Below are 25,932 nucleotides of genomic sequence, written 5' to 3'. Positions count from 1 at the left end.
AGGAGAGAGACACGTCCAGCCACAGCAGGGCCCTAAGCTGCTTCCTCAGCCTCAGTCTAGACACGCAACATGCCGATGGACAGACATGCAGCACGGATTCACGGGCGTTCACTGAAATGTATACAACATGATCAACATAAATTCCTTTAGCCCTATATTTAGATTGCACAGATACACACATTTAACTTTCTCAGCACCATTCTGCTCAGATTATGCAATATTTGTGCTGTCCGGATTGCACTGAACATCTGCTCGCCACATGAACACTATTGTATTCTTTTCACTGAAGAGGTTAAGGATTCCAAAGACACACGAGTGTGTCAGTACGACCATTACTTAGGTTGTTTATGTTCTTTAAATCCCAAAGGGAACATAACAAAATGTCAGGTTATTTAAGTTCAAAACAGAATGTACAACAATGGCTTGTTGTGCAAATGAAGGTCAAAAGAAAACACTTGCAGCTGGACGGAAGAATACTGAACTTTGAAATATAAAACTTTACTGGATAATTATGGAACTAAGTAGTCGTAAATTGACAAGGTGAATTGAAGATTATAGGAAGCCAATCAATGAGAATGTGTATCCAGGCAACAAATAGTTCATATTTTTCCTCACTTGTAATACTATATATCCAAGTAAATATTTCAAAAACATTTGAGGTTTATTAGAGTCAATGTGCAGATACAACCTCAAAAGTATTTGTGCTATTTTTCTGGTGTTTAATAATGAAATATTTCACACAATAGCTATAGTCATACAAATGAAGATCATTTTTTCGTTTTTGTGACATTAGTGACAGCACTGACAGTTTTCATTTTCTACTTATGATGATTTTTCTTATGTATCATTGTCAATAAGCATTTGAATGCTGAGCCAAAAACAAGTTTGGTAACTTTTAACCTGTTACTCGCTATGAAGGAGATCTAGAGAGTATTGAAGATGCATTTCAGTATAGAGATCAAATGGACCAATTTCCAAACAGCATGTTTTAAAATACTTTTATGAATTTTATTAAATTCAAGCAACAAAAAACCAAAACAAAGCGATCCTCTGATTATGAACTAAAGTGGCATACCTATTAGGTTATTCTAATGTTAATGTTTGCACTTTTGCTCCCTCTAGTGGCTCTCTGTCAACACATACATTTGAATGGATTTTTGGGGAGTTGACCTCAACATCCAGAACACACACATGCAGGTAAAAACAAACAATAACCTGCAACAAAAGCCAAACCAAACATGTAACTGGTCCCTTGATTTAAAGCGAGTATTAAGTTAAATACTCATTCAATCAGAATGACTTCAATTAGTCAGATAAACAATATGCAGAAACAAAGGAGAGTAATTCATCATGCTTTATCAAAGAACAGATGCAGGCCTCCAGAACGTAATGACACACGTTTAACAGTGCCTAAAATCGTTTCAATAGGTACACGGGACGTACTGTATATAAAAATATCAGACTCTGAATGCATAGGTTAGGTCAAAAATGTATTCTGCTTTTTCTAGAACAATAAGCAACCTCACAAATACAATGTTAAGTTATTTCAGTTCCCCAGAATCAAAGAAGATCCTATAAAAACCCACTTCAGACATGCTGCTCCCCATTCAGCGACCCACTTTCTCAACCAAGCTCCTGCCTTTAACGTGAAGCACAACTTCACTAAATAAAGCATGTGAAAGGAACAGAAAAATAAGCACTCTTGGTAGTCCTTTCTCCTCACAGCAACCTTCTTGAAACACATTCTCATCCCTCCACATTGCACTTAGCTTCAACAACAGCACTTTACTGCCCATTACTGAATTATGTCTTGCTCGATAGTAGAATGTCTTGACACAAAACAACAGGCCTAACTGGTTAAAAAATAATAATTAAACATATATCATAAAACATACAAATGACAGTAAGAGCTTCGGGTATACATTTGAACAGTAAACAATTACCAGTGGGTTTTTGATTGTATGTATAAATGTGTAGTGGCCGGCTACGGCACTGCTTAAAATAAATGAGCCCCAGCATTTAGAATTAAAAAGGAATAAAAAGTGTTGATGAAAGCAGCATAAACATCATCCTCCGACACAACATGACTGTGCCTCGTAACCTTTTAAACTCTTACTGTACAGTACAAGGGTTTCACTGAAGTCGTCTTGTCAGTATACATTTCAGTAAAAGAGCAACACCTCTGATTTAGCTACCCAATAGAAAACGTTACCTTTGAAAATGTCCTTTAATAAAAGAAACGGTATATTAGCACTATGCTGGCCTCGACTACCGCCCTAAAGCCATACATATTTTATGATATATTAAGGACATATAGTTACCTTATAAATAAGATGTGACAGATGGCATCAATACAAATGTTGATTAGTGCTGGAGGAAAAAGGAAGCAACCAAATGTCAAACTTCTAAATCTTGTTTTCTCCTTCTTCCCTTGGGGGAAAAAACCCGCTGCATTCTGATCTGAAGCAGGAATAGTTGAATCTACATTTAGTATCTTTGCTGGCTAGATTAGTTTTTGGTTTGAATTCTAATCACAGTTAAAACAAAAAAGGACAAGCAACTGAAATGAACATACTATAAGTGAAGCCTCAAACGCAACATTTACCGGGACTCAAGCCTCGCTACTCTAAAGCACATGGTCTCGCTTCATCAGTAAGAATCAATATAATTAAACGTTTTTTAAATAAATACTTCACAGTTGACAGTTTAAATGTTATGCTGACTGAACCTAATAGCACACCGGTCAAAGCAGAAGTGCTACAGACTGTACAAAATAAAATGAGAATTAGTTGCTGCACATTTATCTCCAAGATGTCAGTTTCTTTCCCGCATGAAAAGACACAGCATTTGAAACTGATTCTTTCTCTTTCCACACTGTATGCCTAAATGGTTTAAATGTATGTAGGGAAACTCAGATGTGTCCATACCTTTGTTCGTTTAGATTAAAGCGTATTGAATGTGTGCTCCGCAAATAGAAGTACTTTTAGTCCGGAGATATCGTTGTCTCGCCTGGTGTGAGATTACCTCCACTTTAGGAATCAGGCCAGTAATCGATGCCCTCTGCAGGAAAGACACTAAGGTTTATGCCTACAGCATGTATGAAAGTGTGTACGCCAGCTAAAACATCCAATACCCCTCTATTGTCATTTCTGAGAACTTCAAGTCTCTGTGTGCAGCGTGTCCCATTCTGTGGACTGATGATGAATGGATTGGTAAGAGTAATGCAAATCCTTTGTTTTATCTTAGTCCACACATGACCGTAGAACACAGCCAGGGATGTGTCCAATAAGGCTATAACTGAGTCCAGTTCAAGTCCAGTCTTTAAGGAAGACAGGCCAATGTCTCCCTCTGTAGTCCCACTGGAGCCTTGGCACAAAGTGCAGTGGGAGGCGGTAAAGAAAGGAGGAAGGGGGGGCCCGAATACTTTCGCTCATAATCTAGGACACCATGCATCAGTAATTGCTTACAACTGGCTGGGTACACTAAAGCGGCAGGAGGGTCCGAGGAGGACAAGAGGAGGACAGTAGCTACGGAACTTGAAAAAACAAATCCCAGTTATTAAATTGGCGCAACATCAAAGCCGGGAGAGCTGTAACAAGCAACTTGGGCGGGCAACTAGTAAAGGTTGCTTGAGGGTAGCTACAGAAGCCCAGCGTTAGCTTTGTGTGGCTCTAGTAGGTGAGGCGGGAGGCCTTCATGTTGTAGCAGGGCCGGTCTGTCAGGCTCCCACCAGAGAACAGAGACAAGCCCTCGGATTTCTCCAACACAACCTCCAGCTCCTGAAAGTCCTGCAGCCGAGCTACGTCTTTGTCCTGGACAAAGAAGGATTACATTCAAATCAATGACACATTCACCGACTAACAATTCATTTAGTAGATGAAACAAACTAGAGGACCATTAGGAATTCATGATTTCACAGCAAGTACCTTACCGTTACCATACTGTATTTTTCTTTCCCGTACCTTTCTCAACATGGTGTTGGGCAGCTTTCGGATCTTCTCCACATGTTCCATGCCGATGTCCAACTCGCGACAACAGACCCTCAGAAGGGAACGGTAGGTGAGCTCCTGGCGGTCCAGCTCTACCTCGATGAAGTCGTTCTCCCGAGTGTTGGGGTTCTGGATACGCACCTTCAGCACCAGCTCTATAGAAAAACACCAGAGTGATACCTCTCTATTAACAAAGATATTGTGCTTTTAATAAGAAGATGAACAGAGCCCATGGTGAGAGTCACTGTGGAACAGGGACCCCCCAACTTGCTTTTTCCAGGGGCCAGAAACATTTTATTTTTTTCTGGGGGAAATACATTTAATAAATAAAAGCCCCATAAATAATCTCTCTTTGAAAGTTTTTTTTTTTTTTTTTTTAGCTGACTAATTTACTTAATTTTTCCACTAAATTAACTTGGCAAAAGATTGACACCACCTTACCTCCAAAATAATCAATATGAACGTAAACATAGTATTACATGTATAAACAGAAACAACAAACAGTGCAGAGCGCCACAGGTTGACAGGCAGGTTGCACGTCCAATCATTGCACTTGGTCTAATTGACCGTCCCACCCAAAATGTATAACAGTCCTGCAACAGATACCAGTTACAACACATGATTGCTGTCAGAATTAATGTGAATTTAAAAAATAATCATCAAAAATTGTTCTAAAACACATTACCACTAGCCGTTACTGTATTTGGATAAACAATGTATATTAGTGGATTTGCTGCTTTTCAATGCACCTTATTTAAAATATTTGTATGTTTTCAATGGGAATAAGAAAACGGTTAGTGCCCTTTAAGGTGAGTGTCATAGCTGCAGAAAATGGTTGTGTTTTTCAGTTGAGCCTGGGACAGGTTCTCCTTCATAGCAAAAGACAAAGTAACAACCACTGACAACAACGCTTTCTCGTTTGACAAGATGAATCCAAATGTCTGTCCTCTGTCCTGAGAACAGGTAAGCTTTACACCGAGTTCACACATAACGTAATTAAAGGTGGGGTAGGTAATTCACTTCAGAAACACTTTTTGTTATATTCCATGGAATGCTCTTAACATCCCGATAGCAATGAATATATTAAATGCTTTGACAATAAATCAAAAAATGTCATCTGTGGAAGCCGTAGAACTGTAAAAAGCACGACCAATCATTTTAGCCGGCCCGGCTAAAATAACTGGATAGCCTACCTGCCTGTCAGCCTTCCATCTGCGCACAAACTTATCTCGTGCCCTCATTATCATTGGTGCGTGTTCGTGTGTGTTGGAGGAGGGGCTCTGTGAGGAAGTCTGAAGGAAGGGGCAGATTTTTTTCGGCTGCGTACTTTCAAATTATAGCGCACTCCAGTTGGTTTCTCCATTCTTACCTACCCTACCTTTAAAGTATCATAATAATAATAATCGTGCCAAATTTGCAGGTGTGTTAAGGCAGCCACATGCAATTACTCATTGTATTGTCTGCTGGTTGCCTGGCAACGTCATGGTCATTTAAAAACCTTCAGGAAGTCAAAGCTAGCTGTCAAGAAATGAACTTGTCCAGTTACATAAAAACACAACGCTGACATGTGTCATCTTCTGTTTGTCCAAAAATGCGTATATGTCAATTAATAAGTTGTAAATGTTATCAAGCGGTGCTGGTTGGCGTTTCATTTTAGGACAGCGTCATCTTACTACTTAAAGTACTTATGCCATGATAGGTTGTGATCTGTATGTGTGGAAGGACATTAACACACGATGAGTCTCTAACCTTGCACGTCGACAGGGAAGGTGCTGGTGAAGAAGAACGGCTGGAAGGCTGGCATGGGCCCACCGGCCTGGCTTTGGTTGAGCTGCTGAGAGATGGACTGCTGTCTGCTCATAGAGGGGTTAGAGCCGGGCACCGGGGCCTGGACCTGGCTCCCACTGCTGCTGGCCAGGCTGGGGCTGGGGGAGGCCAAAGGAGGAGAGCACATGGTGCCATTGTGTGCCACTGCGTGTGGGTACTCTGCATGGTTAACCAGGTGCGGCTCAACTGACAGGTCCATGGGCACTGTGCAGTTTACTACATTTGTTGTAGGGCTGTGGGACGAGGCCGAGTTGGGTGGAATGCCATTCTGCTCAGTCACAGGTATGAACTCCCCAGTCACAGGTAGGAACTCCTCAGGCAGGGCTTGGTTGTGGTTGGTGGGGATTGGTGGAGGACTGGGCTCAACAAATAGCTGGGTTTGTTCAAGCACCGGAGTTGGGGAAAGGGATGATGATTCGCTGAGCATGTCCTCGGTGTCTTCTGCTGAACCGTTCTGTACAAGGTGCTGTGCCAGGAGGATGTCTGACTTGTTGTCGAGCTTTGGAAACATGAAGGCCGGGCTAGACATGTAATTTGGGATGATTGGCAGCTCAGACTCCTTGACCTCCGGCTCCTCCTCCACTTCAACTGTGGAAATAATGTGCATAGAAAAAAGGTTATTAATAACCAAAACCTAGACAACCTATATCAGGTGTAATAACCTGTACATTACATCAAGGTATCAAAAGGGCTGTGTATGCAGCTGATAAACCCCAGGAAAGTAACAACTGGAAACTTTCATAACGGTGTGGGAAGAACAGGGAACAAGACTGTAAAACAGGTGTAGTTTACCTCCTAAAAGTCGCTTGATCTCTGGTTTAGATGTAAGTTGCGAGGCCAACTCATCTTTAGCCGTGAGGATTTCCTGGTCTGCCCCATAACTGAGTAAGTAAGACACTATGTGCTTATGGTTCCTCTTGCATGCCCAGTGCAGACATGTCCTGGTGGGGAAATTGGATAGAAAGAGGTCACAGTTTAATAAACCAAAAAAAAAAAAAAATGCTGATTAAATGACAAAGTTTACAAGAGGATCAATACTGGAGACATTGGGAGAATTACATTTATAGAGCTCCATTTATCATCACATAAGCAAGTTGGAATCTCGAATGAACTGAAGAGCAGATTACACATGTTTTTAAATGTATTTATGTCCTGACAAAATGTGCACTGCATGTGAAATATTTTATAATGATTTATAATAATATAGTTTGGATCTCACATAAACAAGTCAACTGTATTATGTTGGTAATATGTTATTGAAGTCAATAAAGTTATTTACTAACAATCTGGATCAGAAGAGGCTTGGCAATTTCATGGCTGGAGCAAGCAATGTGCCAATGTACCTTTCTTTCAAATGTACTTAGTAAGTCCATAGTTATTGTTGTTTGAGATTATTAGAATAATTTATAATTCACAGCATTCCAAAATACTAGCTCACAAGGCACGTATTTACTGTTTGAATAGGCAGGATAAAGGTTGCATGTCTGGCTGCCTGACAAGCCTTTCTCTGCCTAATAAAATAACACTGAGCAGCGTTAATCCCTGTAACAACACACACTTGTCTGCACTGAATACCAGATTGTCATCAATAAGTATTACAAATGTGTGAATTAAACCTTACACCTTAACTTAACGTATTCAAGAGCACATCTTCTAAACACTCACCAGCCATTTATTTCATTCTGTGAGTTAACATTCACTCCACTCTCCACCAGTGTCCGCACTTCGTCGATGTCCCCGATGGCAGACGCCTCTCTCAGTCGCTCCTGTAACTCTTTATCCAACGAAATAGTGGACATTTTGGAACAGACAACTAACGCTGCGAGATCAAAGGAAACACAAAACCCTGGCGGATTTAGTTGACAAAACTAATTGCCAATGGATTTCCCCACTAATGGCAAAGAGCTTCACTAAAAATAGACGTGCAAGCTAGCACTAGCCACCCGGCTAATCTTACCTACTGGCTAGCTTAACGAGGAGCTAGCAGTCTTTGGTGCTAGCTTTTGGCAGCACGTCGGATAAATGCAACTTTATGTTAGGTCTTTGGCGTTTACACTGCAGGTTCCGTCCTCTCCATTTATCCCCGTTGTTATTTCACATTAAAACACCATTGCCAACACGCATGCATCCATCAGTGGTGTCAGAGCTCCGTCAGTGGGCTGCAGAAAGCATCACCGCCTCATCGGGGGGCATGTTTAGATGTAACAACTGCAAGCACAACACTTTAGTTCCGCTTTGAATACTCTCAATTATCTAACACATTTAGTGCCACTTAACTTTATGTAAAATAGGTGATAGTATCCAGCCTGAGTTCTCGTCATTGATGAAATAACTGAGACATCAAAGAGGAAATCACTGCTATTAACACACAGGGCTGGGTCTGGGCTGTCAGTAGCAATGCAAAATTGTTGAAAGAAAAATGTTGGAACTTTTTCACTGAAGCAGCTGTCTAATTATGCTTATATCTATGAATGATATGTACCCCACTGCTTTTTAAAATATAATTATATTTTATTATTATTTTATTGTATGTTCTATTTATATGTGTTATGTGCTGCTATACTTTAAGTGTGTTCTGTTGTATCAGAAAGAAAACAGATACATTCAATCGGTATACTAATCCAAATGTTGCATTATTAGTCCCACAAAAATATTTGTAGATCCCACTAAAAACCCCAAAACGTGTTGTTTATCTAATACATTATGGACCATGTACGCAGAAGACACATTCAATTATATGTATATCTATATTATTACCGTGGAAAAATGTAGAGTCGGGAAGTCCCTAATTCAGAACACTTAATTGAGAGAAAAAATAACGCTTAAAAATAAATTCAAGATTTATTCGGCTTTGTGGGTTTATTTTGAAAATAATCCCCGGAAGTACTAATAGTACACAGCGATGCTCTCTTTAAGTACACGTATTAACCATAGACTGTATATATAAAGGTATGAACCATGGTATTAACTAATTGTAGCTATCCTGTGACCACATCAAGGAACTGCAAAACATACAATTTGTCAAGCCTCACTCTCGGATCAATCTCTTATTTTATTATCTATGGAAAATGAAGACATGATGTAATATAGACTATATTAATATTTCCAGTAAATATTTTCAAAATACAGTTCTCAAAAATAATGAACATAGATGTATTTAGTTTGTAATGGTCTTCCAGCTAAACTGAAGAAAGAAAGGGTTGAAAGAAATATGAATGCTAAAATAAAACTCAGTAAAGCTAGCACTAATGCAGTTCCAGCATTTGACCACTGGAGGGCAACTCCTCTATCATAAAGTGTAAACTTTGGCAAATGTATTGCAATTGTGACCGCCATCTAGTGGCCACTTTCAAAATACATTTATTGGAACATGTACTTAGTGACTATTTTTCTTTATGCTTTGGTGGCTGTGTCAACCCTGTTATAGGCATGTGGATTCATATAATACATATTTCTAATTAGAGATATATGGTACGTTTACACATATGAAATAGCTGATTGTGAACTATCCATTTAAGTTAACACAATTGAAAAAGGAGGATATACAATTTGCTCATTAAATATTAACGTGTGTTCCATTAAAACATTAAGCATGTACTTCCGGTTCATATACTGCAGGGCTGCTGCCGGACTACCGTTAGATGAACCCAGATGAACCATAAACGGGCGGCGTTGTTACAGCGTCTGCCATTTTGATTAGAATTAAGTTAAAGCTACTTCACGAGATATTGTAGTAGCCTTCTTTAAATCAAGGCTACAGTCTTGTGGGCAAAATGCTTTCCGCAGCCCAGTTGCTCGATGAGTTAATGGGCCGAGATAGAAATTTGGCCCCTGACGAGAAGCGATCCAACGTGCGATGGGACGATGAGACCGTAAGTTAGCATATTGGCTAGCGCTAGCCTAGCAAGTTGGATAGCTAGCAAACCGTTTGTAGTCAAATAAATCCGTTAATCTTATTATATCGGAGTTAGCTTGATTTGGCAAGGTGTGGTTAGTCCATATGTTTATGGTATCATACGATTTGATTGCGTCAACTGGCATTTTGAGTGTTGGCCAGGCACTCGTAAAATTAGCAGCAGAGTTTGCTAATGCTAACTGCATTTCATTGCTTCACAATGCGGCGTCAAAACGTTGTAGATAATGTGATTGTAACTACTGTTTTGCTGTTGCCACATTTAGCTCCGAGTTAGTTATTTTTTTACTCATTATTATCGATATGCCCTGCTTTAGTCAGTGTATCTTACTGGTAATTTGAGACATAGTAAGAACGTGTTAAATCCACGTAATGACAGCCTTGCAGGGCTAATTTCTTCCTTGTTAGCATAAGTACAACGTCATGACCTGATCAGATTTAACTCTAACGTAAGCGAGATTTTAAGAATAATTTTGTATGTAATAACACAAATGTGTTTCTCCTTCAAGAAGGTATGCAGATACTACCTATGCGGCTTCTGCCCGGCTGAGCTATTCACTAACACCCGATCTGACCTGGGTAAGTTAACGTTTTAACATGTACCCATATATGCGTGTGTTGTAATGTAGGAATAGCTGCATCTGACATATTGGAAGATAACACTTTGCTATTTTTTTTTTTTCAGGCCCTTGTGAAAAAATCCACGATGAAAATCTTAGAATCACGTAAGTTTTGATCATGCTTCTCACAACACAAGTGCTGTGTGTCTTTTTATTTCCTATTAATAATCTACTTATATCACACTGTGTTCAGGTATGAGAAAAGCTCTAGGTTCATGAAGGAGGGCTATGAGCGGGACTTCCTACGCTATCTGCAGTCCCTCTTGGCAGAGGTGGAACGCCGGATTCGTAGAGGGCACGCCCGCCTTGCACTTTCGCAGGCTCAGCAGAATGCAGGGGTATGTGTACGATTGTTTTTGCATATTATGTAACCCATGCTTATCACTTTATTGTGTCGTTGTGGCCCCGGTCTCATAAACATAGGCACATGTTATGCACATTGTACCTAGTACAGCTTTCTGTCCTCTTGCAGTGCAGTGGATATATTCGGATGTGTTTTTTAACCTGAGATACATTGTATTCATCTCTTCAGGGTCCTGGTCCAACAGGAAAGAATGACGAGAAGGGTCAGGTTCTTACAGAAAAAATTGAAGACCTAGTTTTGCAGGTTTGTAACAAATATGTAGAAATACCTATACCTATAATTGTTTAGTAAATATTAATCATAGATAGTGATTTGAAAATCTAAATACAGGGTGTCCGCGGGGTCTTAAAAAATATTAAAAGTTGATAAATCAATTTAGCGAAAATTAAGGCTATTAAAAAGTATTAAACGGCATTTTCCAAGGTATTAAGAAGGTCCACAACAACGACAACATGAAACACCCTTTAATTTACTGAAACGACATGTCGGGAAACCCCCCAAGGCGGCCCCATGCATAGCGCGCCGTAAAATGCTGCTTATTATTTTAAGTTTCGTTGCCTTGCTCCGCTCTGTGTGGGGGGGGGGGGGGGAGACACTAAACGACTACGGTAAAGGGTCCCAAGGTGGGTAGACCGGCATACGCAACGCTCTGGGGGTCCAACGGCTCCGTGTGTGCCCTATATGATCATTTTCTGAGAACGATGAAATAGCCCCGCCTCCCTCTCCCCACGTCTCCTGCTGCTGCTGGGCTGTCAGAAGAGGGGGAGGAAAAGAGAGGCAGGCACTGTTTATTAAATATTATTATACAGAGAACACAGTCGTTATCAATTTGTTTTAAAGCTCAATAAATAACAAAGAAGACCTCTGACCGGCACTTTTCTAATTTTGTACGGAAGATTTAAACTTTAACGGACATGTTGACCAGCGGAAAAATTTTTTTACGGAAACTCTGCCACACGGTCCCCTCGTTCCTTGGAAGAGGCGGAGAGGTGGGTGTTTTTCATCTGCTGGTGGACTACCTGAGAGATACAGCAGGAGAACACGCCGTCCACCGCGGAGAATAAACAGAAGGGCAACCATGCTCCGGGGTCTTCTTCGCTGCTTTTGGTGTATTTCGGGCGGCAGCAGCGCCACTTACAGGCCTGGCATATGTACTACATCGTTTCAGCATTTCCAGCGGTCTAGTGTGAACGGACACATTAATGAATCAAATGCGTGTGAACGGAAGCCTTTTTTGTGTTTGCGTATGCGTTTTACCGTATGCGTCCTCGTGGGGCCGGGGTCTAAGCCAAACTATCTCCGGTCACAGAGATCTGCTATTTTAAAGTCAAGTCAACACATATAGACCCTAAATATAGTCTATATTAAGAACGAGAAAAGTCTTAACATATATATCCTTTTTTGTAAACATATGACAAATGTGTGAGGGTGATGACGTCAGAGCATCGTCCTATGTGCCAGGGCTTAGCCCCGGACAGCCCCAGCCCAATTTAACCCCTGGGTATGTGTGAGGGAGCTCCCTATATGGCATTACCCCGCTGAAGCTCACCAAAGTTTAATATATTTCATCGTTCAAAGTTTTGTCAATTGTTTTGTTTATTGGTCAAATACTGGTTTCTAATGGTTTCTGAGGAGTTTTACTGGAATGAAAGAGCACAGAGTACAGAAGCAACAAAGCAGCATACTGCATTAAACCTGACCTTCACAGAGAGGTTGAAGTTCATGTGGAGAGGAGGCTTCAGTAGTCGGTCTGCATTCTGTTTAGTTTTGCTATCTTACAATCAATATAGTAAATGTGAGGTAAAGTGTGTAGCCAATGTAACCGGTTAGAACTCAAAGTTGCGATGAGGTCTTAAAATGTATGGAAAGGGTCTTAAAAAAGGTCTTAAAAGGTATTAAATTTGACCTCAGGATTCCTGCATATACCCTGAAATAGGATGGACTTAATTATGTCACATATCACCTTAAACAAACAGTTTTTCTCTGGCGCAGATTGAGGAGCTGGGGTCGGAGGGCAGAGTGGAGGAGGCCCAGGGAATGATGAAGCTGGTGGAGCAGCTAAAGGACGAGAGGGAGCTGATCACCTCCACCCCCTCGGTGAGTCAGCAAATCGGCCCACAGATAGTGTGCACTGGTCATGTAATGATGTCTGTTGGCAAACATCTTTCTTTCTTATATAGGTGATCAAATCTGTGCAAAATAAGACGAGCAGTTTTGATTCTAGACCTATCGCAGTGCATATAACGTAATGTTTGTTTTTATCCAGACCATCGAGAGCTTTGCAGCCCAAGAGAAACAAATGGAGGTGTGCGAGGTGTGTGGGGCCTTCCTCATTGTGGGCGACGCACAGTCCAGGGTAGACGACCACTTGATGGGCAAGCAACACATGGGCTACGCCAAGATCAAATCCACTGTGGAAGAGCTCAAGGTAACAGGATAACATGTCATAAGCAATACAAACATAATGTACGATGTGCAGTACACACGTTTGGGTCCATGTTATTACAACAAGACGGGGTCAGTTTGAAAATGATATCAAACATGAGGCTTTGATTGTTCTCTCTCAGGAGAAACTTCGCCGTCGCTCAGAGGAACCCCAAGATGAAAACCCAGCGCTAAAGAAGGACAGAGAAGACCGCGAGCATGAGAGGGAGGAAAGGGAGAAAAAGCGCAAAGAGGAGGAAGAGAAGGAAAAAGAGCGAGAGAAAGAGCGTGAAAAGGAGAAGGAAAAAGAGAAGGAGCGCGAGAAGGAGCGAGACAAGGAGAGAGACAAGGAGCGGGACAGAGATAGAGACAAGGACAGAGAGAGGGACCGGAGGACACGCCGAAGCAACTCCAACAGTCGCAACTCCAGCCGAGCATCGGACAGGAAGCGGAGCAGGTCCCGAGATCGCCGGCGCTCCAGGAGCAGAGACAAGGAGAGGGAGAGGGAACGCAAGCGCAGCAGGTATGGCTGACGATCACTTGACTAAAACAAACGCCTATTTTATATCTCCCATTTTAAATGTAAATTGTCATAAAGGCATCTTTTCCACCGGTAGTGAGGGGGAAAAAAATAAAAGGTTCCTGTGTGTTAATGAGATGCCTCTACTATGAAACATATTATAAACTGATATTTGCAATCATTGACCAGAGACAACTTTGATGAGACGTTCCATCACCTGTTGCCTTAATAACCTCTGCCTCTTCTTTTAGGAGCCGGGACAGGGAGAGGAAACGCAGTCGTGAGCGCACCGACAGAAAGCGTCGCTCCCGCAGTCGTGACAGGAAGAGGTCACGCAGCGCAGAGCGCAAATCTCACCGCCACCGCAGCCGCAGCAAGGACAAGGACAGGGAGGAGAAGAAAGACAGGGACAAAGAGCGGTCATCGAAAGACAAAGGTGAGGACGTGTTTCGTATTTGACTACATGCTACGTTGCCCTCTTAGTCCCACTGTAGGGTAGGGACGGGTATCGTTAAGGTTTTAACGGTACTACTTACTTTTATGGATACCGCTTATCGATCCGGTTTTTAAACGGTACTTTTATCGGTTCTTTTGGAGAAAAAAAATGAGGTTAAACTAATTGTGAACAAAATGAACACTTTTTATTTAAATGAAATACATACAGAGCTGCCAACATACACGATTTTGGCGTAGCAGATACGATTTCCAGGCCCTAATTACGCCGCTACGCTTGACTTGAATATCCTACGCATTACCTAACAAATCGAAAAATGAATCGGTGAGCTGGCAGCCTCGTGCATGTGTTGACATCCAACCAGCACTAAAGCTCACATATAAGCCGTTTTATGATTCGTCCCTTGCGTTGGCAAAGAGCCAATAGGATCGGCTGTACTTCTTTTTTGTAATGCCCTCACTACTGTTACCAGGATGCTATGCTGTTTTGGCTCCCGCTGTTGATGAAGAATTCTATTCATGTAGACCAGTGCCGTGCGGTGAGGTTCGTAGCTGGCTTTCAGAGTCAGATAGGCCTATGTGAAAAATATGTGAAGTCAATAGAGTATATTAAAACATACCCGTACTTTTCGGACTATAAGCCGCGCCTTTTTTCCCATTTTTCGACGCTGCGGCTTGTATAACGGTGCGGCTAATCTATGGATTTTTAAAGCTAACGGCCACCGCCTTTAACTCTATGGGCTCTATGGCCGGTCCGCGGACCCCCACCTTTAAGCGGCGGGTTCCAGCAGGAAAAGCTGGAGGTCGGAAAAGAGTGAGACAGGTAGCGCGCAAAAGTAAAAGTGGAACCGAGAGTGGTACGAGAGACAGAACGAGAGCAAGACAGACAGACATTACGAGAGCGAGACAGTTTGTCCCCGTACCACTGGTTGAAAACCGCTGCTCTAGATCACTGCCGGTACGTGCGCTGGGAGCGCACCGTTTAATTTTGAAAGTTGAAAAGTGTGTGTGTCTGAAACGCTATGTGATACAGTACAGTTTACACAGCACATGTTCTGTAGCTACTATTGCACTAAATGCTAACACTTGAATACGTTATGCAAATATGCAACTTGTTTGTTGAAATGTTAATAAATGACAGTAAATTTACAGTAAAATAGAAACAGTTGAATACAAAAGATAAATAGAAATAAGTAAAGTAAAAATGAAATAAGGGGGCATTCTGGGGGCTTCGGCCATCCTCGGACCCCCCGCCGGAAAAAAAATTGCCTTCCTCCGCTCGGCATGCTACTACTTTCTATAACACAATGTTGGCAGCTCTGTACATAATATTTCACATCAAAAGAAACAATGTTTTAACGAATCCTATTAAAAAAATCTGATGACAGAACTGTGAACAGAATAGCTGAAACTTTAACAAAATAAATAACTCAAGTTACCTCTAATAATTAACCCATGTTTGTATCATTGAGTTATCTCTGTGTGTTGCTGCTAGCATACATAACACCTGACGTGGAAAAGTTACTCGTGGATGGGGGGGGGGGGGGGGGGGGGGCTACAGAGCTACTAGAAAGACGGTCGAACCCGGTGCATTCCTCCGTCTGAATGTGGTGCACTTTTGCTCAATGTTTAGACAAATTGCTCGTGTTACCGCCCTTACATGCTAAACTCTTATTTCACTTTTGGCAACGAGCATTGTCCACATCGAGACGGGTAAAGTTTAACCAAACCTCGGAGCGTGTTCTCTCCGCCATCTCCTCCGTGTGTGTGTGTGTTGCTGCATGTAGCAGCTGCGTGTGTGTAAACTGCCCCGCCCCCTCGCACACAGACCGGGAAGAGACCAATAATAATATTGTAGCAATAATAAATATGACATATTTGTTACATGTCCCCAGTACCGATAAAAAGACCGATAACGTCGGAGCTTAACGGTACCACGGTCTTTCATAATTCAGCCCCGGGGCCCGGTACCCGTCCTTACTGTAGCGTGTTGGGTCTCAGTCTGCAGATTTCTGATGGACCTGTGCAATGTTTTCTCAGACCGTAAGGTGACAGAGGAGAGGAGCAGCTCTAAGAAAGAGAAGCACTCTGACGGCAATGCAGCTGCCATTAAGGCTTCGTCCGAACCAGAACCGATGGAGAAAAAGTCGGCGGCCCCCGCCCCCCCTCAGATTAACGGCCAGCAAGAGCTCCTCCATTCTGAAGGTGACACTCAGTCCAATTAAAACTGATCTGATAGGACCTCAGATCAGGCTCAGGTAAGTGCGTCCTCCTCCTCGCTCCCCCCTGGCTCTAAAACCCTTCCCACCTGTCCCATCTCCCCTACCCACCCCCCCACCCTACCGTTCCCACCCTGTTTACGTTCAGTTCAATTCCTATGATTTTGTCTTATGTACATATATCTTTATCCTGTTTTTGAATTGTGCATCATAAGTATGCACTGAAGATGAAGAACTAGGCCCGATGAATGAGAAGAAAGTAACAGAAAACATTCACACAAAGCCCAGAGGGAAAGGCCAGTGTAGCCCTGAGCAAACATGCCTGGAGGTACCCCTTGTTTTGTATTTCGGTTTTTGATCCTTTCTAGATGTTTATTTGTCTCTGGACAAACGGCAGAATCACGATTTAACCAGTCAAATCCAATTTTCCTGCCTGTATTTACCTGTTTTTCTTTAATTTTTTACTTTTCAGTCGAGAAATGTAGTCATTTTTGAAGAGAAATTCAGAAATAAGTAAACCCACACATACGTTCAGCTATAGAAGTATTATGTTAAAAACACAAGCCATTTATTTTGCCGTAGTCATACCTCAAATGCCATGGGTCTGTTGTCCAGCTTACTGTGCCTGATAATGCCATGCAGTGTGTGTTTGGGGGGGGGGTGTTAAAGCACCGGGGGGGCCTTACTTAACTTACTAACTGGAGGGTAGGGTTTATCAAATGAATTGCAGCTGACTTCCATACCTCACACAGCGTTGGTGTTGTGAGCGAGACCACATGAGAAAAGGGCAAATTAAAAATCATGGATACTCTCTGACTGTCAAACTGTGCAGGTACTCACCCCAGGTACTCCTTTCTCTACCCACATCCATTTCTGAATGCTGTTGCCTGTCAGAAAAAAAAAAAAGAATTCTGTACTTCTCCAGAACATGAACTTGAAAGCTTGAATGTGTATATACGTTTTTATTGTGTTTCTTTGCTACCTTTCAAATATGTTTGGTGAAAAGGGCTCTATATAGACATTTCAGGGGGACACTTTTTTGACGCTGAGATGCACTCACAGCCTGCTTGATATACCTATGCCAACTGCTAAAATTGTCACGTTAGACTTCCCTGTGATGTTCAGGACTACTCAGCTTTTCTTAGGATATCTTTTTGTTGTTGTTAAGATGTGTTTGTCTACTTGCATTGGCGTTAGACATATCACACAGGTCTGTCTCTGTTTTTAAAACATTGGGGTATAAGGTGCGGTCAAATGCTTTATTTTTTAGATTAAGTTATTTTAAATGCAAACGTATAATCCTAACAATACTTCAAAACAAACCAATATTCTGGCAGCAATTCTACTGCTGTGATAGTCATAGTGCATTATTAGCAGTGCCCCTTTTCATGATCTACACTCTCCTCTGTGGCTAAGTTGAGGGATATGTACCTCTGTCTGTAGATAGTGTTGTTGCTTAAGTGGCAGCAGTTGTTGCTACAAGCCCTTGTTGTGGGACCTTTACTGACATTGCACTTTGTGGACATTTTTGCTCAACAGGGGACTCTGGGATATTTGTTGGAGGAAGAAGTGGAAGAGCGCACGCATCCTTTCCTTGAACCTGACACCTCGCTGCTTAAAAACAAGGTGAACCACAAATGTGTAGTGGCTTATTTAAAATCACGAACGTAGATGTGTCAATGAGATGGCGGATGGGGGCGGGGGGGGGGGGGGGGGGGGGGGAGTTAATTTTCATGTTCCATCTGTCTATCTTTTGGCCGGATGAGGGTAGTCGTGGTTCATCTGATGTATTTCTTGGTCTAGATGTCAGGCAGGCATCTTTCTGAATACCAAACTTAGAGCAGTTCGTTATGGGTTTTTGTGTTCCTATTTTAAAAGCCTTTACACATCGTCCTTGTTTCTTGGCATTTAGTGAAATTGAAATAAATAAAAGATTGCTTGTGATTTGTTTTGGTTTGTCAGGTTCCACTTCAATCCCTGAACTTTTTTATAGTCAGTTAAAAGCGTATGTACAATGTTAGTCCTATGACAGGGGAGTTTCTTTTTTCTCTTCCACTTAGAGCTCACGTTGATTGCTCTTGTCCCCTTACTGTAAAAAAAGGATTATTTTGATCAAAACATTCGAGGACTGAAGATTTGTTTCATTTTGCTCTGCTTTTAATGTCCATGTTGTCTCGATGAATAAAAAGTAAAAACTTGTCAATGTTGTTGTGTTTTATTTAACGCCATTAGGACTGTTCACATGTTGTCCTAGCCAAAGCAGGTTAGCGCAGAGAATGGGAAAATGGGGTATAATAGTCTTTTTATCGAAGGAAAGATCCTAAACTATCCTTAAAATGTTTTGCAGCCATGGCAAGCCGTTCCAATTTTCGAAACTCGAAGGAAAGGCGCTTCGATGGGTATTTTCTTATCTCCTTTAGCATCGGGAACACTGGAGCATCTTTTACAAAAGGAAAGGAGATAATTACACACACTTCTTTGTGGCGGCAACATTTAAAATGTTAAAATGAATTACTTGGCTAATTGTATTTATTTATTTTAGCTGTAGATGTCCACCCTAACAGTTAATCTCAATGTGCCTCTTTCAGCCAGCCTCTTATTCATCTCCTTGTAATGCAGTGAGAGAACACTGCAGAAGTGTCCGGTCACTGCCAACGTAGCAAGTGAGACATGGATGCAAATGGTGAATTGTATCCTGGCTTAAAGCCCACCTGCTTTGATTACACTTTCATTAATGAGCAATTGCACAATCCAATTGCTCATTAATGCGAGACCCCAACTTGAAGGTGCTGACATGCTATAAAAAGTATTATTGAACGTTTTCATACTGGAGTTCTCTTTATCCCACAAAATCAGTGCCAACATATCAGGGCTGATGTTTTTCCTTAGCACTGACCTTTCCAAAGCAGGGGCCTGTGGAGAAGGCAGCAGGATCTTTTCAGCCCTTCATTTGAGTGTAATTAATAGCTACTGCAGGGTTCTGCTAACACACTGACTATCTGAAATGAAGCAGAGTAAAACCAGTTCGTAAGAAACACTACTACTTTTGACAGACTATTTTAAATCAAGCAATATCCCTTATAAAACAACTGTATAGCCTGCAGGAGTTTACACCTAGTAGATGGTAATATTGTGTATCAATAGATTTGTGACCAGTTACAGTAATGCAGTTATGAATGACCATTTTCCATTACAGACTCATACCCTTCTTGATTTTAGAGTTTCCTCCCTTACTGAAAAGGCTTGAAATTCAAATCTCTTCCTGTCTTGGCAACATTTGAGTTTTGCCCCGTTATTCTCATCGTCTCAATGGAGTTCCATCAGTGTGAATCATTAGGTATGGTCGTTTGTGAACCCCACAAGCACATTTCCCATCAATTACACATAACCATGCTGGATTGTGCAGGTGGACTGGCTCTGGGTGGCCTCCCTGTCTCTCTAGCAACGGCTCAGCCTTCTGCCAAGTCATCGCCAGAGCTTCCAGCCCCTAGATTCACTGAAATGAAAAGACTTGGGGCCCCTTCTCATCTCTTTCTGTCCCAGAACGACAAAGTAGGAGGTGTGCTTCAGATGCTGTTAACTTCTGGGACTGATGCTGAACATTGGAATGACATTGGGCTCATTTGGGGGAAATGGAGTCCTGTGTCAATGCCAAATGTAGGTGGATGTATGAGGCAGGTTGGACTGATTCACTTCCCACATATTTCTGCAATATCTTTTGTAAGAATTCTGGTAAATCACGTTGAATGGTAGGAGTAGTTTTACTGGACAGCAGGTGGCAGTATGCACTTGTGTTTTAAGGAAAGACCAAGGCACAGAGTGCAGTGGCCGCTCAGCAGTGCAGATACTGTATTTATTTTGGATACACATTGTGCCTATTATTGCATTCACACAAGAGCAGTGAGTTAGTTTCACTTCAAACAGTGTCACACTCAGGCAACATCAACATCCAATTCTCTGCAACGAACAACTGGTACATTTCATTCGGAAAGCAGAATTTCCCCGGTGTAAGAGGGACAGAACAGAGGGAAGAAACAACAGGAAACAGTGACAGTGAGCTGAAATGGCAGGGGGAATGAAACAGTGATAGAGCAGGAAACAAGGGGGAAGATGGAGGTAGTGAGCCTGATGTGATGCTAAACAACCAGGGTGAAGAAAGGATGAATGGAGATAGATCGTCTTCTCCTTTCTCTACTTTAACTTTTTTCTCATAGACATGCAGTCAATCTCCAGTGAAGGTCGGGAGGGGGGGGGTGGGGGGGGTAGCGTGTAGATTATGCAGCAGAGGAAGCAATTCATCAGTGCTGTCGACGTGCTGTCTGATTAAAGATCTAAACTCCAACACACACTCGCAGCTTATGTCAGCTGTCAGTCAGGAATACATCATTCCCCCTAAAGCCTTCTGTCATTTGTGCTGAGCTAGAAGCTAGTGCCGTACTCTGTGCACAGCTGAAGCGCTTGTATTTCAGATTCTTTTCTCCAAATATTAATACAAGTGATTGAGTGATAATAGGTATCCTCACAGGCGGACTGTCGGCTTTGAAGACATAGTGAAACTGCAGGATTGCTTTGACATATGCCTCAAGGTTTTTATAAATCTTCCAACTTATTTCAATCTTTTAGGCTCAGCAAGCACTGATCAGGCTATTTGGCTAAAGCAACCTACTCCATATAGTAAGTAGGCCTACTCAACTACCATCCATGAATAAAAGGCTGAATGTTAGAACATCCATTACAAGATCAACATCACTAACTAATCACATTGTTAATAAATAGGAATATCAGGGTTCTTACGGTCATTCAAAACCTTGAAAAGTCATGGAAATACAAAATGCTAATTCCAGGCCCTGGAAAAGTTATGGAAAACAATATCTTTCCCAACGTTTTGGAAAAGTCATGGAAATGTAACTAAAGTTGCATCAAATATAATTTATAATTTATCTAATCGCCAAAATAGTAATACTTTAATGATAAATACTGCATCGTATAGTAATGAAACATAAAATGGCATTTAACTGACGAGGTGTTTTGCTGGTGAGAGATTGAAGTTGCTTTAGCCTGTAGAAGCTGGTAAACCAACTATTGGATTTGTTTTAGATAGGCACAACATGTTTCATATGCAGACCTTATTTTCCTGTTCCATGTTAAAATAAACCATTTTCAGTGGTACCGCTGAGAGTAATGTTTTTGGTCATGGAAAATGAGGTAAAGGTCATGGAGAAGTCATTGAAAATCATTGGTGAAAATGTGTATGAACCCTGTAATATATATAAGAGAAAAGTGAGCAAGTCATCTGAGCAAAATCTGCAGCCCTGCTTTGACTCAAAATAGAACCACATGTATAGAGCCGCGCACACACATTTATATGCCTACCTGGAGATGCATTCATTGTGCTTCACAGGAGGTTAAATCACTAAAAATGTAATGTTATTATCTTGTCTCAAGCTTGATTCCCTATTTCATGCAGTACTCAGTATGACACTGAGGAAGCATACTGGCAGCTTAAGGGACACATTTCTGCCTGATCCAAGTCCCCATGTGGAAACAAATACATATGTCAATATAATACCCAGTGCAACACACCACTAATTAAACCTCTAAATGCACCATATCTCTTCTCTAACAGTCTCAATACAACTGAACACAACACTATCACCTTCACAAAGGTAACATTGCAGTGCTGATCTGAACATTGTACAGGAGCTTCTTCTGTTCTGGTGTTCAGTCTGTCTGGGCTCTGTGAGAGTTCAGCAGTTTTACAGGGACGTTGTAAAATCAACATTGTCAATAGCAATAATGGAACCAGGGTGGATCATGCTTTAGTGTTTGCACTGCACTTCGTCTCTCTCTCTCCCTCAGCAGATGGCTCCACCACAGGAATGGGCTCCGAATCAACGAGTAACAGCCCAGCATCTTTCCTTTCGCTCTGACTATCTCTTGCTTTATTTTCTCCCTCTTTCGTTTCCCTCTTTTCTTTCCTGCAGTGTTAGCAGTTCTGGCCCCAGATGAGCCACCCATAGCCAGGAACCAGGGTGGCAGCCGGTGAGACTTTTCAGTCCTCCCACCTGAGCATCAAAGCCCTTTTGTGGGTGTTGGAGCGAGGACAAGCCTGTCCCCTGCGCTGTCTCCTCCTCTGCTCAAGAAGGGATAGTTGGACAGCAAGAATGACAAGAGAGTAAAACGGGAGGGAGATTTCTTTTCTCCTGCAGGATGACTTGCATTCTTTTTTAGAAGATGAATAACACCGAGCGTAGACAGAGAAACTGGACTTTGGAATATGTTCAGAGAAAAATACGTTGAGAATGAGACACATTTGTATGCACATCAAATCAGACATTTAGATTAACAGAAAACTTTTTAACATGGTAGGACTCAGACAGAGAGGCTTGCATAGGATACATATGTGATTTAGAAAGCATGTTGAAATGTATTTCACTTACTCAATCTCATCAGAGATAGAGACACAAGGCAATACCAAATCCTCCCTTGATGTAACCCTGTCTCCACGGCAACAGCTCAAGCTGACCTTGCCTAATTTGTACCATAACAACCGACGGTCACACCGCGCCCTGAAATATGCACCAGGTGAAATGAGAATAATTTGGCACACAGGGCTAGCAGACCTGCCTTTGTGTCTCTCCACAGAGCCATCAGGGGAGAGAAACTTAGAGCAGAACAAATCACAATTAACACCAAAGCCTGGCGGACTAATGTAAAACAACCAAAAGAGCATCATTACAGAAGATTGCCGTTTCCCTGACTATGTAAATGTCTCTTCTGTTTTTTATTTTAAAGCCGAAAATGACAAAGGTTACCAAACAAAATTGTGCTTCATTTGAATTGCATAATCAACAAGGGTGTTTTCCTTAGCTCCGCGCTGAGCTCCAGCTTCATTAGCGTCCCCTATGTTTAGTTATTGATCTCCGGTGGCAGTACTGAAAGGCTTCCCGTAGCAGGTCGAATCCATGACGCTCTTTTTAAAAAAAAAATCACTGTCACTCATGTGCGATCGCTTTTCCTTAGGTTCATTGGGATTGACCTGTTCATTGTCTGCGGTCAATTTCCATCAGCATGGAAGTCACATTAATCTCACTCTTATGGCTGTCTGTCTTTTTAATTGACATTCAAGCCATTATTTCACATTATATACAGGTTACAGATTTTTAGACAATGAAGTTAATGGACGGAAATGTTAAAGGGGTGTTTGGATGTTATACATTGGGGTTGTATACTTCTACAAAGCCAGTGTATATAGATGGCTGGATGAGTTTGGAGACAGCTGCTGCAAGACACAATGCAATGAGCTGCTGTTGATCTGGGAAGCGACAAAATCTATTTTAGCCACCTAAAAGTGGGAAAGTGGAAAGTCCTACCTTAAAAAGTCAGTTTAAGTGTGCGCTATATATAGAACATTTTCACCACTTCATCTGGCTGTTAGACAGCCCTTACCGACTGGAAACTGAAGCCGTTGAATCCACCAAGCTTTCGTCAAAGCCCAATTGACAAAACCAATAATTTTACCTCGCAGAACACAGGTGGTGCTGAGAAAGCCGTGGAATATAAACCCCTGTGGTCTCGGAGGTAGAATTACTGTTTTTGTCAAGGAAGAAGGGTGGCATTTGCATCGGTAATACACCTTATAGAGCCTGAACTGATTTATCCCTAAAAAGGTCAATCACAGATTCACTTTGAAACCAGTGAGAGGTGATTGTACATTTCAGAGGACAGGAGGAGTTTAAAATAATACAGAAAATTAGATAATTCAACTTTGCAACCATTGATATGTAAAGAAAAAGTGCCGCTGGGACTGTTCCAATCTCCAGCATACTTGGAATTCCACCGAGGCCGCGTCCTTGGTTTGGGGGTAATTTCGAGGCTGCACATGGGTAGACTTCGCGTCCTTCAAATCCCCACAATGCTTTGCGCACGGACCAATTTCCCTAAATCTGTGGCGGAAAATGTAAGGCGGGGCCTCTCATATGACGCACACATGCACACTTGCTAGCCTGTTCCACTCTTCGTTTTCCGATTGCCACGAAGGAGTCTTGCCTAGCTTCTGAAGGAAGTGACTCGGAAGACATGTGATTGAGAAACAGCCTCAATTTGCTACAGGATGATTGTAATTAAGTTCTGTTCAGTCACGTTTTTGTATATGTTTGCAAATAGTATTTTTCAGGAAAAGGTTCATGGTTGTTTTTTAATTGGTACTAATGGGGGTCTATCAGTCACTGACCAATAAGTGCATTTAATTTAAAGTGGACCTATCATGCTATATTTGAATAATATAGTGTAGGAGCATACCTATATAAGACATATTTATACTTTTTATTTTTCAAAATACCAAACATATCGTGCATTTTAGCCATTCCTCATTTCGCTCAATTTAACACTGTCTTTGCATGGGCTGATTCTGTGAGAACAGCACCATCTACAGGCCTGGCATATGTACTACAGCGTCTCCAGCGCTTTCCAACGGCAATGTCCGTGGCTGTCTCCTCCTGATTGGTGGAGTTGGCCCAATAGCCGTAGCGCCACTTCTGTGACGTCATAGAAGTGTTCAAATCTGGATCAGTCTGTATCAGATCTGTTGCAGCCACTTTTTAAGAGATTTGGGTGTGGAGGAAAATAGAGAGGGTTGTGTTTTCTGACACTTGGTGAGTTCCCTGGAACACCGGGGACACATATTCATGTATAAAAGACGTACAAAATGATAGATCACCTTTGGGCACATTTTCAGACACTTAATATAGCTTCTATTACTGGTGACAAGTTGTGTGTTATAATTTTGAAGAGCTGGCACTGCAGCTCACACACGTCAGCCCCTTGCTTTCTGTTTTCACTCGTCTATTGTCCTACTAGGTCAAAGTAAAGTTCTTGACATTTCATTTTCATTTCATAAGTCAAACTCTTGGCATAATGGCATTTGTGTTAATCAAGCACTTACACGATGTGTTTAAAGAACACAAACACACACTCCAGTGTTCCCCTCCATCCCCTCCTCTCCTCTCCTCTCCAGGAATCTGCTGATGGCGCAGTCTTTCCTTCTGCCTCTCCCACCCGTTCTCTTTCACCGCACACTTTTCCGTCTCATGAATTATGTATCTGATTAATTAGGCTCGTCATTCGAGTATATGGTCAACTGGAAACTCCCCTTTGTTCTAGTTCAAACTTAAAATGTACCTTTTTCCTCCCGTTCTTCTTCGCCTCGCTCCTGCCGTCATTGTCGGCCGTGTGTTATGGATGAGAGGGAGGGCTCTGGGTATTTGTTGTACCCCTCGGGAAGATGCATGGCACTGCACGGGGGGAAGACAATGAAACAACAAGATAACAAGATAAAAGCCTTGTGTCGGACTTCAAAGCGGCACGGAAGCCAAAGGAAAGTGGCTGATTTCAAGGAACAAGTGTGGGAGTTAGGGGCTTCCAACAGGATATGCACAACATGGGATGCTGCATATAAAGACACACAGATGGACATGTAATTGTGTTAATATATATAAACACTTTCCTGGACCTCAAATCACCTTTGAATCCCGCTGAATACTTTAATTGCAGCGAGCCTCTTAGTGCTCCTGTCATTTCTTTATTAATACGGCACCGTAGCTT

The 25,932-nt window shown here is 41.9% G+C and overlaps 2 protein-coding genes across 6 annotated transcripts; one reads left to right on the top strand and one right to left on the bottom strand.

Moving 5' to 3' along the window:
* Positions 1 to 984: 984 nt before the first annotated feature.
* Positions 985 to 8,027, bottom strand: ankrd40 (ankyrin repeat domain 40). Of its 2 annotated transcripts, none has more exons than XM_079645811.1 (5): positions 7,482 to 8,027; positions 6,609 to 6,757; positions 5,739 to 6,404; positions 3,932 to 4,144; positions 985 to 3,812 (listed from the first exon to the last, which is right to left on the bottom strand). In XM_079645811.1, the coding sequence occupies exons 1-5, from the start codon at positions 7,613 to 7,615 to the stop codon at positions 3,640 to 3,642; spliced, it is 1,335 nt and encodes a 444-aa protein (XP_079501937.1). In that variant the 5' UTR covers positions 7,616 to 8,027; the 3' UTR covers positions 985 to 3,639. The 2 variants fall into 2 exon arrangements, with proteins under 2 accessions (XP_079501937.1, XP_079501938.1); XM_079645812.1 differs by having other exon boundaries at positions 3,963 to 4,144; positions 7,482 to 8,022.
* Positions 8,028 to 9,450: 1,423 nt separating this feature from the next.
* luc7l3 (LUC7-like 3 pre-mRNA splicing factor) lies at positions 9,451 to 18,527 on the top strand. 4 transcript variants are annotated; one of them, XM_079644829.1, is made up of 11 exons: positions 9,451 to 9,688; positions 10,242 to 10,308; positions 10,415 to 10,454; positions 10,543 to 10,687; positions 10,882 to 10,956; positions 12,706 to 12,810; positions 12,980 to 13,141; positions 13,281 to 13,660; positions 13,909 to 14,093; positions 16,151 to 16,315; positions 17,869 to 18,527. In XM_079644829.1, exons 1-11 carry the CDS (start codon positions 9,590 to 9,592, stop codon positions 17,925 to 17,927), a joined length of 1,482 nt encoding a protein of 493 aa, XP_079500955.1. In that variant the 5' UTR covers positions 9,451 to 9,589; the 3' UTR covers positions 17,928 to 18,527. The 4 variants fall into 4 exon arrangements, with proteins under 4 accessions (XP_079500955.1, XP_079500957.1, XP_079500954.1 ...); XM_079644831.1 differs by having other exon boundaries at positions 16,151 to 16,368; XM_079644828.1 differs by having other exon boundaries at positions 10,239 to 10,308.
* Positions 18,528 to 25,932: the final 7,405 nt, after the last annotated feature.

The sequence above is a fragment of the Notothenia rossii genome, assembly GCF_949606895.1.
Source record: "Notothenia rossii genome assembly, chromosome: 8".
NCBI classification, from domain to species: Eukaryota; Metazoa; Chordata; class Actinopteri; order Perciformes; family Nototheniidae; genus Notothenia; species Notothenia rossii.
This window is presented reverse-complemented; position numbering and strand designations above follow the sequence as displayed.